Below are 12,138 nucleotides of genomic sequence, written 5' to 3'. Positions count from 1 at the left end.
TTAAAGCTATGTCCAGGGCCCATTTCTTCCTGCCTCCAAAATAAATTGACTAGTCTCTCATGAATGACCTTCTGCTACTCCAGGTCCTATATTGGTCAATCCAGGTCACAACAGCCAAATTCTGGCCAGAATAGTCAACTTCTCAGATAGTGATGAAAATTCTCATTAACCATTAATGCAGGCTTCACATAATTAAATTAAAGCAAAGCTTTCTCCCCTGTGGAATAATTATTTAGCTGAAGCTCAGGAATTCCCACAACATCGAGATATTGCAAAGAAAAATATTGCCAGGTTAAAAGTTTTGTATCTGTTTGCTGCAAGGCAACTGTTTTCAAGTGCATTTTATTCAGAAGTGAATTAGACAGCCAGCCTTCCTAGCAATACTACATTGTGAAAGCACCAGTTGTGGCTCCATAGGTAAAATGAAGTTGAATTTTGCACTTAAAGAAGGGATTAACCTTTGTTAAGTATAAAAAAATAGAGCATACCCTCCCCAAAAATCACAGCACTTACTCTGAATAAAAAACCTATTTTTCTGAGATTTTATAATGGAATCTATTAGTGACTCCTATAAGAAATATAGCACCCCGTGTCAGGCCTTTTAGGTCCAAAAAGATCTTCACAGAATACAGATGCTTCATGTCTCCCATATAGTTAAAAAACCTCATTGAAATCATAAACAAAAGCTATATTTGATTTTTTTCAAGAATTAATGGCTATTTTGCCCCTATTATTCTTAATAACTGTACTTTTTTTCAGCAGACACTAAAGAATAATATTCTTCTACAAAGAATTTCACCAAAAACTGCACTTTTTCAAAAGTGCTGACTCTCTCATTGTTCTCAAAGGAACTGACATTACAGGCTGCCTTCAGTTGCCCATTTAGAGAAGGGCCTTTATTCCCCATTGTTCTGAACGGGCCCAAGTATTCCTCTTTACTTCCTCACAATATAGGATGCCACCATCTTTGGCTTCTCTCCTGCAGGGAACAAGGGAAATGGTGGCCACGTTTATAGGGGACATCAACCTATAACCTGTGTTCCATTGAGAACAACAAGAGATGACAGCCATTTTGATATAACAGTACTTTGAGAGTTTTTCTGAATAAGATTTCATGCAGAAGCCTCTGCTGGCAGAAAAATTTTCAGTTATGAAAAACAGAACCAAGAGTGACTATTAATCCTAAATATTTATTTTCAAAAGCTACCTGTTGCACCAGATCTACTCAGAAGGTAGGATAGAGGAGGAAAATGTCCACATGCAGAGACTCAGTGGGTGGAAGAAATAGGATGTGTATGTATGGAGAATGTGTGGGACAGGAGTAAAGGGAAAACTGCCCAGGGAAACGTAGAGTGAGGCAAGAAGTAGAAACTGGGGGACAGGAAAAGAGAGGCAAATGGGATATAAACTCTAGCTGCTTTGTGCTTCTTCAAAATGGCATAAAGCAGCCAGTCCATATTGGTCAATCTGGACATAAAAAGTTAAAACTATAGAAAATAATTTATGGCATCTCTTCAAATCATTAGGAATACCAAATGGTAGCATTCTGACTTTTTTAATTAAAATTTTATACATGAATACAAAACAAAGAAAATTCCTAGACAAAACTGAAGTGAAGATGAAGTTAAGGTTGAGAGTACTTATCAGTAATCTACGGTAAAATACATTACAGAGATGTTAGAGAGACAAGGTGGGTGACGAAGAAGAGACATGTGTGGCTTGAAAGCTTGTCTATCTCACCAATCAAAGATATTACCTCACCCACTTTGTCTCTCTAATATCCTGGGACCGACATGACTACAACTACCTATTACTGCACTGCATATTAACAAAGCCCAAAACAAAGCATTATAAACCAGGAAAATTCAGAATTAATATGAAATTTAAAAGAAATCCAAACATTTTAAATTATGGAAATCACACAGTTTCACCACCTAAGTCACCTGAACTCTGTACTGTAGCAATACCCCCCCATACCCCTCCCCCTCTTTTTTTTGGAAGAGAGAAATGGGGAGGGCAAGACAGAGAGAAAAATCTAATGAGTCTTTACAAGTCAGTTTAAATCACTAATATAATCTGGGACCATAAATAGTAATCATAATCATATCATTATTGCATGGTATCTACAGAGCAGAATTAAGGTTGTTTGGATATGCATTACTATATCTTAACATGTTTGGATTTAATTTTTAAAGTAGAGTGTTCTGCATTTATATCGATTGATTTTGGGATAACTAGGTCATCAATGTATTTTATCCTAAATTTCTTATATGTACTCTCAGCCTTAACTGCATCTTAACATAATTTTATCAGGGAATTTAAATAAAAATTTAACTGTATTAATATTAGTAACAGATTAGTTATTTTACAAATATTTAATATTTTACAAACATTTAATATTTTACAAACTCTTATGAATGGGAACAATAAACTGCATTTAAAAAAAGTTACATTAAAATTATAAAACTATTAACATAATAATTTTTAGTTGAAGTATAATGACTTTTTGAAAACCACACTATAATCCTAAAGGACTTAGAGTCTTTCAACAAATTTAAGTGTACTACGCTACACAGGAAATGACACTATTCTGTATTATTGGGAAAAGATTATTCTATATTTCAAGTTTAAAAAAAAAAAAAAAAAGACATTGGCTTTCTTGTAAAGCTGTATAGTAGGAGAACAAAAGGAGGCCCATTACCCGGGCTGGACTGATTCCAGTGGTGCTAGCAGTCACAGCTTCATGTTGAGAATTTATAATATTTTTAATCCTTAAATCCAAATCTTGTAAAACTTCCTCTGCTGCTCGACAGAATGGATCCCCACTGTTTCGGCCTTTTATCAAGTGTATCTTGATTGTTGATAGAATTCGCCCCCCTGCAATTCTGAAAATAGGCAGAGTCATCCCCACATTAATCTTGGCAATGCTTTAATATACCTATTAGTTCTGAACACAGAGTCTTCACAGTCAATCAAAACTGTTCAGAGAACAGCTTTGATCTTTTAAATAAAACAGCAGTGTGCAATTAAATACTATCCTTTGACATAATAGTTTACTAACATATTAAAGATTAGGAAAATCAAAAGGAAAAATAAAAAGGTAACCAAATTCAACATTTGGCAGTATGCGGATCTACAAGACAAAGAGGAACTATCCTGGCTGGAAAGAAAGTTCTGATAAAAGTATCTTCTGCAAATCCACATCTTTCTGTTTTGCTCATAGATCATGAGCATGTCACAAAGTTCTAGGAGAACTGAACCACTAAACAGTAAGGCATACTACTTTATTTGCAAATATATTTCTGTTTCACATAAGCCTTTCCAACAACCAGTATGTTTTCAGTTTAACTAAAATATCAGATTGCCAAGACGACTAGTTGAGCACTGATATTCGTTATTAAGGTGTACAATTTCCTATTCCATAACAGAGCAGGAAAGATTCCTCCACGATCAGAGAGCACATACAGCAACACAAATTTGACTATGAATTATCCATACAATAGTATCGGTTATGTCAAAAGTATAATAGATGAGAGTATGTAACAGGGCTCAAGTTCAGCAGTTTTTATAGAAAGACCAGAAAAGAAGGCATATATGTTCCCAATTACACAAATGAAAGTTTCAAACTCATGAAGGATGGCAGGCACTCCTGATTGTGCTAGAGATACTTTGAAGTAGGCATTGTATCTTAATCAGTTTGCACAGTACCTAGCACAATGGATTGGGGCCCCTCAACAATACCAAATTATTAAATACCAATAAAAGTTTAAACAGAATTTAAAATGAGTGGCAGAGATGTACAGAAAGCAAACAAAATGAGGCAGGCTACAATCATTACCAGTGCTCAGGTTTAAGGAAATAATGTCAAAGAATCAGTTTTCCAGTCCTCAGATACCGTCCCACATCTCCATCACTTTTCAAAGATGTTTGTGGTTTGGTAATTTTGTTTCCAAATCTCTTATCAGCTCAGGACGCATGTCCTCCATGGCTACTGATTTGATTATGTTCAAAGTTTTCCCCAAGTATTCCTTTACTCATTTTATAAAAATCAACTATTTATACTAAGTATTCATTATTTCAGAGACCATTTTAAAAGAGGAATCCTGCAGTGTGGCAATTTTAGTAATTATTTTAATAGTCTGCATTCATTAATATGAATATTTGTTTTCTAGTCCTTTTTAGTATTGGGTACTCATCTTTTCCTTCAAGCCTTAATCAGCTTATATTCCTGTTTAATTGATTCTTTCCTTCCTCAACTTTACTGTTTCCAGTAAAGGGTTATTTTTACCCTCAGATCTTTGATTGGCTCAAAATGGAGCTGCCAGCCTGGTTTAAAGACCACTCCCTATCAACAGGGAGCAGACAGGACCCATTGTTTAAAAATATCTGTATAAGAATCTCATTCCTGGGTCTCATGTTCTCAGGACTACACAGGGTAGAACTTCACAACTCAAAGCTTTTGATGCAGTGGTAGTGACTAGCACATAAATACCAATACCTCAACTTCCAGAACCTTCCAGTTGGCACCTTCTTAATCAGACTCTGAAGGAGCTTTCTTCAGGGGTGGGTCTCAGACTTGCTTTGGATGCTACTCCAGCAGAGTTAATGGGCGGCTTCTCTGTAAAAGAGTTCTCTATTTTGACCTTGCCTTTAATCTGAGACTGACCTAAATCTAAATTAATTTCCTTTTCAGTCTGATGCAATTTAAGAGTACTATTCTGTTTGCTTCCATAACTTCCTCCTTTCGTCTGCTCCCAACTTCTAAATTTGTGAACATACTTGTCAGCACGTTACATCATACTGATGAGAAATTACTTTTATCAGAGGATGGGCTAACTACATCTCCCATTTTAAAGAAAGTTTCACATGAAAATAAAGCTTCTGATACATTGAACTCAGAATTCTGAAACACTGGGAAAAATGATTTTACAGAAAACCTGTCAGGATTCAGGGCTATAGACTCCTGAAGTCCCAGAAAGTGTGCAAATTGACAATACCCTCCAAAAAGGGTCTCCGAGCCCTGACACACATTGTCTACAGTGTTCCCACGAGGAGTAACATTTCTTTTGTGCATTCAATTTCAACAGCAGTTTACAAATTCCCTGGAAGTGCCTCCATCAAATGCAATTTAGCCTAGTCAGGTTCACACCCTAAACAATAAAAAAAGCTAAAGAGGCTGAGGGTGAGGGGAGGTGAAGGGCAGAAAAGAGAGGACTGGACTGAATATATAAGAGGTGATTTCTTTATACTGCATGAAGGAATATGCCCAGGGACTTTGCTGTTTTGAATTAATCTGACTGATCAAGAGTCCTGTAAATAAAATTACAAACCCTAAAGAAGTTAACCTGAGTCTCCTATTGCTTCTGTCCTGCCACTCAGGCCCTACTTTGCCACACAATCCTTAGTCTCAATTTTTGTAGAGGACAGATACTTATTCATTTTATGGTAGTCAAAACTGGATTATACTTTACATTAAATTGCAAGCTTTAAATCAAAATGAATAAATGCTTTGTGGAAGTGTAGTGAGGCGGAGTGGTCTCCCACTGAGCCAAAGGGGAAGGAGCCACTCTGAGTCCCTAGTGGGCGGAGCCAGGCCGGGCCCACCCCTCAACATAAGCTAAATATAAAAGGCGAAGCCGTTAGCCTTGTTAAGTCTGAACCAGGGAAAAATGGGTCTCCAGCCCCCTGCAAAACCTCGAAGCTGAACCTGCGCTGCACAAGACTGACCCAGGAGAAGAGCTACCGGGACTGCCACTCGCCATATACCCCGAGGAGATGGAGGACTCCTGGACTATGGAACCCCTCGCCCAGACTATGGTAGGACGTACCCAGGGAAACCAGATGTTCGTCAAGTTTCACTGTTAGAACCCGAGTCAGCATATTGTGGTAGAATCCCCACTGACCCAGTGGCAGAACCCTTCACCACTGTTAGGGCCCTGGGCTGGGACCTGGTGGAATAGGGTGGGCCTGGGTCCTCTTACCTCCTGCTGCAAACTCCACCCCTGGGGTGGCAGCCTCCCTACCTGAGGCCAAGAAGCCTGCGATTGTCTGCCATCTGCCTGAGCCAGGACATCAGGTGATAGACTGGTTGTTCTACCCTGCCTGAAGGCCTGAGCCTCTAGACTGCTTATAGCTTTCCCCTGCCTGAGGGCATGAGCTCCCTAAAACTGTTGGTTTGCTCTGCACTGCCTCAGGGCCTGAGCCCTTAAGACTGTTTGCTCCACCTGGCCTAAGAGGCTTAGACCAAGATATTGCTTGGCCCTACCCATGCCACGAGCCAGGGCCCCTTGTGTTCAATTTGTAATTCCCCGTTAGTGGGCGACATCCCAGTGATGCAGTGAGGTGAAGTGCCCTCCCACTGAGCCAGAGGAGGAGGGACAACCGCTAACGCACTACAAGAAGTTTAAGTATAATGCTTGGATGTAGCCAAAGGGAAACACCCATGTGGAGTCAGTCTGCCCACAAATCAAGGGCTATCTGATTTTAGTCAGGAGAGTATATTAAAAAAAGCATAGACTCATAGACTTTAAGGTCAGAAGGGATAATTATGATCATCTAGTCTGACCTCCTGCACAAGGAATCTCACCCACCAACTCCTGTAACAAACCCCTAACTTATGTCTGAACTACTGAAGTCCTCATATTGTGCAGAGAATCCTCCAGCAAGTGACCCGTGCCCCACACTGCAGAGGAAGGCAGTGAACCTTTGCTTTAAGCGCAAGAAATGGAAAATTCTAAAGGAAAAAGTCATCCAATGCAGTTGTTAAGAGATAAGAGCAGAGCATCGCTGAAGAAAATTCTGTCTTTGAAGGATATACATACTAGGAGTGTTAGCCAACTCTCTTGAAATTTCATGCCAAACTGCTTATTCCTTGCAGTGTTTAATTGGCATCTCTAGAAGCAATGCTTACCGTCAATGAAAAGTGTACTATGATAACCGTAGTAAGGCCTATTCCATAAATACTGTAACCAACCTGAAGTATGTAAGGTAGACAAACAGATGAAGGAACCACCTAAAGTTAGCAGTCTTTATTAGCTAGATTGAGTCCTTTTAACTGCAGAAATCCTGAATTTATGTAAAAAAAGTTACATATTTCTCAAGTATTTAAATGACGAATTTGGCTAATTCAAATGAACAGAATTCCAATATTTATGTAAAAAGAAAAGGAGTACTAACAAATTTATTTGAGCATAAGCTTTCGTGAGCTACAGCTCACTTCATCGAATGCATGTGTATATCTTTATCACAGGTTTACTGATATTTTAGTTCCCCACAAATGTTTACCTACTTTATGTGATCCTTGATTACTCCACAGTATTTATTCAAGGGAATAAAATAAAAAATTTTAAAAAAGGCAGTAAAATCACATTCAGTATTTTTTTTTTATTTTAGTCTCTACCTAATGCCAATTGAGGATATTTTCTACTTGAAATAAAGTTCATTTAATCTCTCTTTCTGCCTGTATTCCTCCCTCTTTTCCAGGAAAAGAGTTCCAGTTCCCCATCAGATATACAAATTCTAGCTGGAGCAATGAAAGGAAAAGTTTATTCATTCTTCAACTAGAATTATAAAAACAGGCCAAGGCATAAAGTGCTGATCTAATGTGTGTGTGGATTATATTAAGACATTGTGCCATAGCTTATTTCATTTTGAACCAGAGTACACTATAATAGAATACGTTGTGAGATTTGGTTTTATTCAAGGCTGGAATACATTGCCCAAAGGTTGAATTTACCTCAATAGTTATATTTCATGAAGGATTTAAAATTTATTACAGAAGAGTCGAACTACCAAAACTATTGACGTTCAAGAATATGCCCTCTACACAGTCCATGGTGGGAAAAGTATTATTTTAACTATAATGTTTACCCATTGTGACCTGGCAAGGCCAGATGGCTACAGAAAAGTAGTGGGAGATAGATATATTAGCTCCAGGCTAAACAAATCCCTGGTACCAGGTTAAGTGAAATGGAAGCTGCTCCAGGTCAATTAAGACACCTGGAGCCAATTAAGAACTTTCCAGAAGGCAGGGAGAATGCTAGGTTGATTGGGACACCTGAAGCCAATCAGGGGCTGGCTGAAACTAGATAAAAGCCTCCCAGTCAGTCAGGTGGGTGTGCATGTCAGGAGCTGTGAGAGGAAGTTGTGCTGTTTGAGAGGCTGAGTAGTACACACCGTATCAGGCACAAGGAAGGAGGCCCTGAGGTAAGGGTGAAGTGGAGCTTGAGGAATTGAGGGCTGCTGTGGGGGAAGTAGCCCAGGGAATTGGTCAGCTACCATAGCTGATACTATTAGGGTCCCTGGGCTGGAGCTGGGAGTAGAGGGTGGGTCTGGGCTTCCCCCCACCTTTGCCCCCTGATTAATCACTGAGACTGGGAGACAACAGAGACAGTGCAAGGAAGGATAACTTCTCCTCACCTCCCTTGCTGGCTTATGATGAAAATGGCTCAGTAGACTGTGACCCTTGTCTCTAGAGAAAGAAGGGTTACGTAGAGGGTCACAGTGAGCCTCTGAGGCTAGCGAAATCTGCCAGGAAACCCGGGACCCACGGAGACAAGGACAGAGCTTTGTCACACCATATATAGATGGAGGTGGTTGATGAATAAATTACAGTGGGAAGCATGGTTAAGGGAATAGCAGCTTTGGCCCAAAATGACAATATACCCTATCAAATATGACAAGGTCTGGGTTAAGGAAAACTAGTTTAACAAAACTGCACAAGTTATTTTTCATACTGAAAATGGATCTGGAATATTATCTCATAGTATCTGTTGAAGGGCTACAATCAATAGGATGACTAATATATTTTAGAAAAGAATGTAAATTTAACTAAGGCTTCAGTGACTCAAGCAGCAGTTACAGTAGAGTGAATGCATGCATTCATATATAAATATGGACAAATTCATGTTAACAGCCAGAGACCCCTTTACAGCAGCCCCTTCTCTTCTGCTTCAGTGGAGGGAGAGGAGGTCCTCTAACTGATCCATCAAAGACAATTACTAGCTTCAGTTAGTAGTATGGGAAGTAAAACAAAAAGGAACCCAGAACTTCCCTTGAGATGCAAACTTGTAGGGTAAAGATTTTCCCTAGTCTAGAGGTACGCTTGAGGCAAGATGGGGAAGAAAAAAACACTTATGTAAAAGAGCTGAGTTAAGGGATCTAGTCACATGTTGCTTTGAAATTGGAGCTTGCTGGAGCTCAAGTGTTGTGAGTCAGTATTGGGGGAGAAGGATAGTCTGTGTTTGGGGTAAGGGAGGACGTACATTGACAAAGCTGGAATGGAGCATATGGAATGGTTAAAAAGTGCAGAGGAAAAAACAAACTATACTTAATACAAGTTGTCCTGTTTTTCCCAAGATTGCCCTGAGATTTTAAACAGGTGAATATAGTCCTAAAATCTTGGGAAGCTCACTGACCAAAGACAACTTCGCTCTGTACCACTAGAGGAGAGTGTACAAACCACTTGGAAGGCATGTTGCTGGTTCCCAAACCCACCACTCACTCCAGTCTCTGCTATACCATGCTCAGAAGACAGAAGAAGAGAGCATCTTAGACAGTTCAGGGAGCAATCAGACATGGGCCTTATACCTGCTCTGCTCACTCACTGCCTTCTCCTCACACCTCCAAGAAAACCCTGTCGCTGACAGGCACACTTTTCCCCATGGTTCAGTGAAAACAAAAAGAAAGACAGAAGGAGGGGGAAAACAAGGAAGGGACAAGGAAACTGGAGATGTAAAAAGAAACAGTCAGAAAGAGGTGGGACACAAATGTGGAAGACACAGCAAGGGGGTTTCACAGGCCAGGTCATGGGCAGCCAGATCTAGTAGGCAAAGTCAAAGTCTGTAGTTATGAGACAGGAGTCAAGAGTCAGCTGGATTGGGATTCCAGGAGGTGAGAAGCAGGAGACAAACTGGAGGTGAGGAACCACAAGGCAGATGTCAGGAGTCAAGCCAACTCAGAATGCCAGGAGATCAAGCTGGGGTAGCAGGAGCAGGAACCACAAGGCACACAGTCTGGGGCAGGATGGAGCTCAGTTGTCTGACCTGCTGGCTGTACTTAACACAGCAGCAAGAACTGGAAGCTGTCAAAATCACTCACTCTTGGAGTCTGTCAATCAGTTCTCAGGGGAGGAGCCTCACACTGAGGCTGAGCTTCATGGGTCTCAGGTAAGCTATCACTAGCAGGCAGCCAGGTACAGGGTTAGAGTGTGGCTGATCCCAGATTTGAGACCCCTGGATCATGACATCACCCTCTTCTTTAGGGGCTCCCTCCAGGATACAGGGATCCTGGTTTCTTAGGGTGGTTCCTGTGGAAGGCCTGAACCAGAGTGAGTGTGAATATTTTCAGCTGGCTCCCAAGTGCGTTCCTCCATGCCATAACCTTCCCAACAAACAGGTATCATAAATTTGCCCTACTTGATCTTAGTCAAGGATTTCATGTACAATGTATTCCTCCTGACCTTGTACTTGTGCCAATGAGGGCAGCAGCTGGTCTCTATGGGGAAATGTTCTCGGTGTATGGTTTTAGAAGTTAGACATGGACTACAGGGTGGATTCTAAGAGATCAAGGGAGCTGGAGCTTGAAGGTTACTGGGTTGATTTGTTGCCGAATCCAGGACTGTCCGTGAGGATGTGTTCTGTTGAAATCTATACCTTTTGTCTTATAGGGATGGCAGGGCCCTGTTTATGTTTGTCCACATGACTTTTGTAGTCCTCCTTCACCTTATCAAGATGTCCCTTCCCCTCCTCTTGGATGTGATGGATGTATTGTACGATGTCTGAGGCAGATGGATTGGTCGAGGTTGTTTGTAGTCGTGGGTGAAATTAGGGGTAGTACTCATAGTTGATAAAGAAGGAGCTGTGGCTTGGGGAGGCATGGTCTGCATTATTATACAAGAATTCTGCACAGGGAAAGAGTGAAGACCAGTTATGTTTGCAATGGTTGATGTAGCATTGTAAGTGTTGTTGGAAGACTGTTGGCCGATTCTGTTTAGTCATTTGACTGAGGAAGGTAGGCCTCCTAATAAAAACATAGGGCCTCATGCCTGAAGTGGGCAATAAACTGTGACCCCGGTTGGAGATGCCGTGACTTGGGAGGCCATGAAGATGGACTACGTTGTTTATCCAGAGCTGGATTGTTTTCCCAGTGGAGGGTAAAGCTATGCAGGGAATTAACTGAGCCATCTTAGCAAAGCAAATCAACCAACTGCAAGCATAAAGCCACTGGACTCTGGTAGTTCCACCACAAAGTCCACGGAAATGACCTCTGAGAGCCAAGATGGGGTGTCTAGAGATTGGAGGAGGCTGCAGAGTTTCTGACATGGGATATTGGTGTGGGCACACACCTTGCAGGAAGCTACAAAGGTTTCTCTCATGGGGCACATTCAGGGCCAGCAGAAGAAATGGGACATTAATTGCTGGATTTTGTATCACCCTAAACATCCTGTCAAAGTAGCATCATGGCACAGTTGAAGAACTGCTACTCACAGGTCCGGAGGGAACACAGAGGCATGTGATCCCCTTGTGGGTGTTTTGCATTTCTTTCTTGATAATAGCCAACTCATTGGGAACAATTCCAGACACAGAGGCAGAGGGGATGAGCATAGACAGGTCCTAGCAGCCAGTTGCATTAAGGAAGTTATGGGACTTGAAAACATGAGTTGGTTCTGGACCAGGGTCTCATGGATCAGAGGCGTATCTTCAGGACAGCCATTGGCATTACTATGCCTGGCTCCAAGACTGTAGGTAAAAGGTAAAGTTGAACTGAGAGAAGAATAGGACCCACTGCAGCAGTTGTTGGTGTCGGGCTTTGGCCCTACACAGGTACTCCTGGTTCTTATGGTTGATAAGCATTTGGACCAGATGACAGGTCCCCTTCAAATGGTATCTCCACTCTCCAGAGGTTGTCTTAATTGCGAAGTGTCCTTGTCCAAGATCTTGAAGTTTTGCTCAGCAGGGATGACCTTCCTTGAGTAGAAGGTGATAGGCGATAGTATTTGCCTGGGTTCATGTATCTGGGAGAGGACTGCCACAAACACTATACTAGAGGCTTTGGCTTCCACAACGAAAGCTTGCGTCAGGTCTGTGTGGAAGAATACTGGAGCAATAGTGAAGACAAGCTTCAACTGCTTGAATGCGC

General features: G+C 41.1%; 1 protein-coding gene across 18 annotated transcripts in view; it reads right to left on the bottom strand.

Annotated features, from left to right (window-relative positions):
- Positions 1–12,138, bottom strand: part of PARPBP (PARP1 binding protein) — a 151,547-nt gene that overhangs the window by 31,998 nt on the left and 107,411 nt on the right. For 13 of the 18 annotated variants that reach the window (XR_012156117.1, XR_012156118.1, XR_012156131.1 and 10 more), the window contains one exon: positions 2,702–2,885. The exons of 4 other annotated variants lie outside the window; for them this stretch is intronic. Coding sequence is in view for 10 of the 14 variants with exons in the window: in XM_073323342.1 (XP_073179443.1) it covers positions 2,702–2,885 (184 nt within the window). In the remaining 4 variants the exon portion in view is untranslated. Of the gene's footprint in view, positions 1–2,701; positions 2,886–12,138 lie in introns of those variants that run through there. One more of the 18 variants, XR_012156132.1, reaches the window with a different exon arrangement.

The sequence above is a fragment of the Lepidochelys kempii genome, chromosome 1, assembly GCF_965140265.1.
Source record: "Lepidochelys kempii isolate rLepKem1 chromosome 1, rLepKem1.hap2, whole genome shotgun sequence".
NCBI classification, from domain to species: Eukaryota; Metazoa; Chordata; order Testudines; family Cheloniidae; genus Lepidochelys; species Lepidochelys kempii.
Note: the sequence above shows the minus strand (reverse complement) of the source record. Positions and strands in the feature narration are given on the sequence as shown.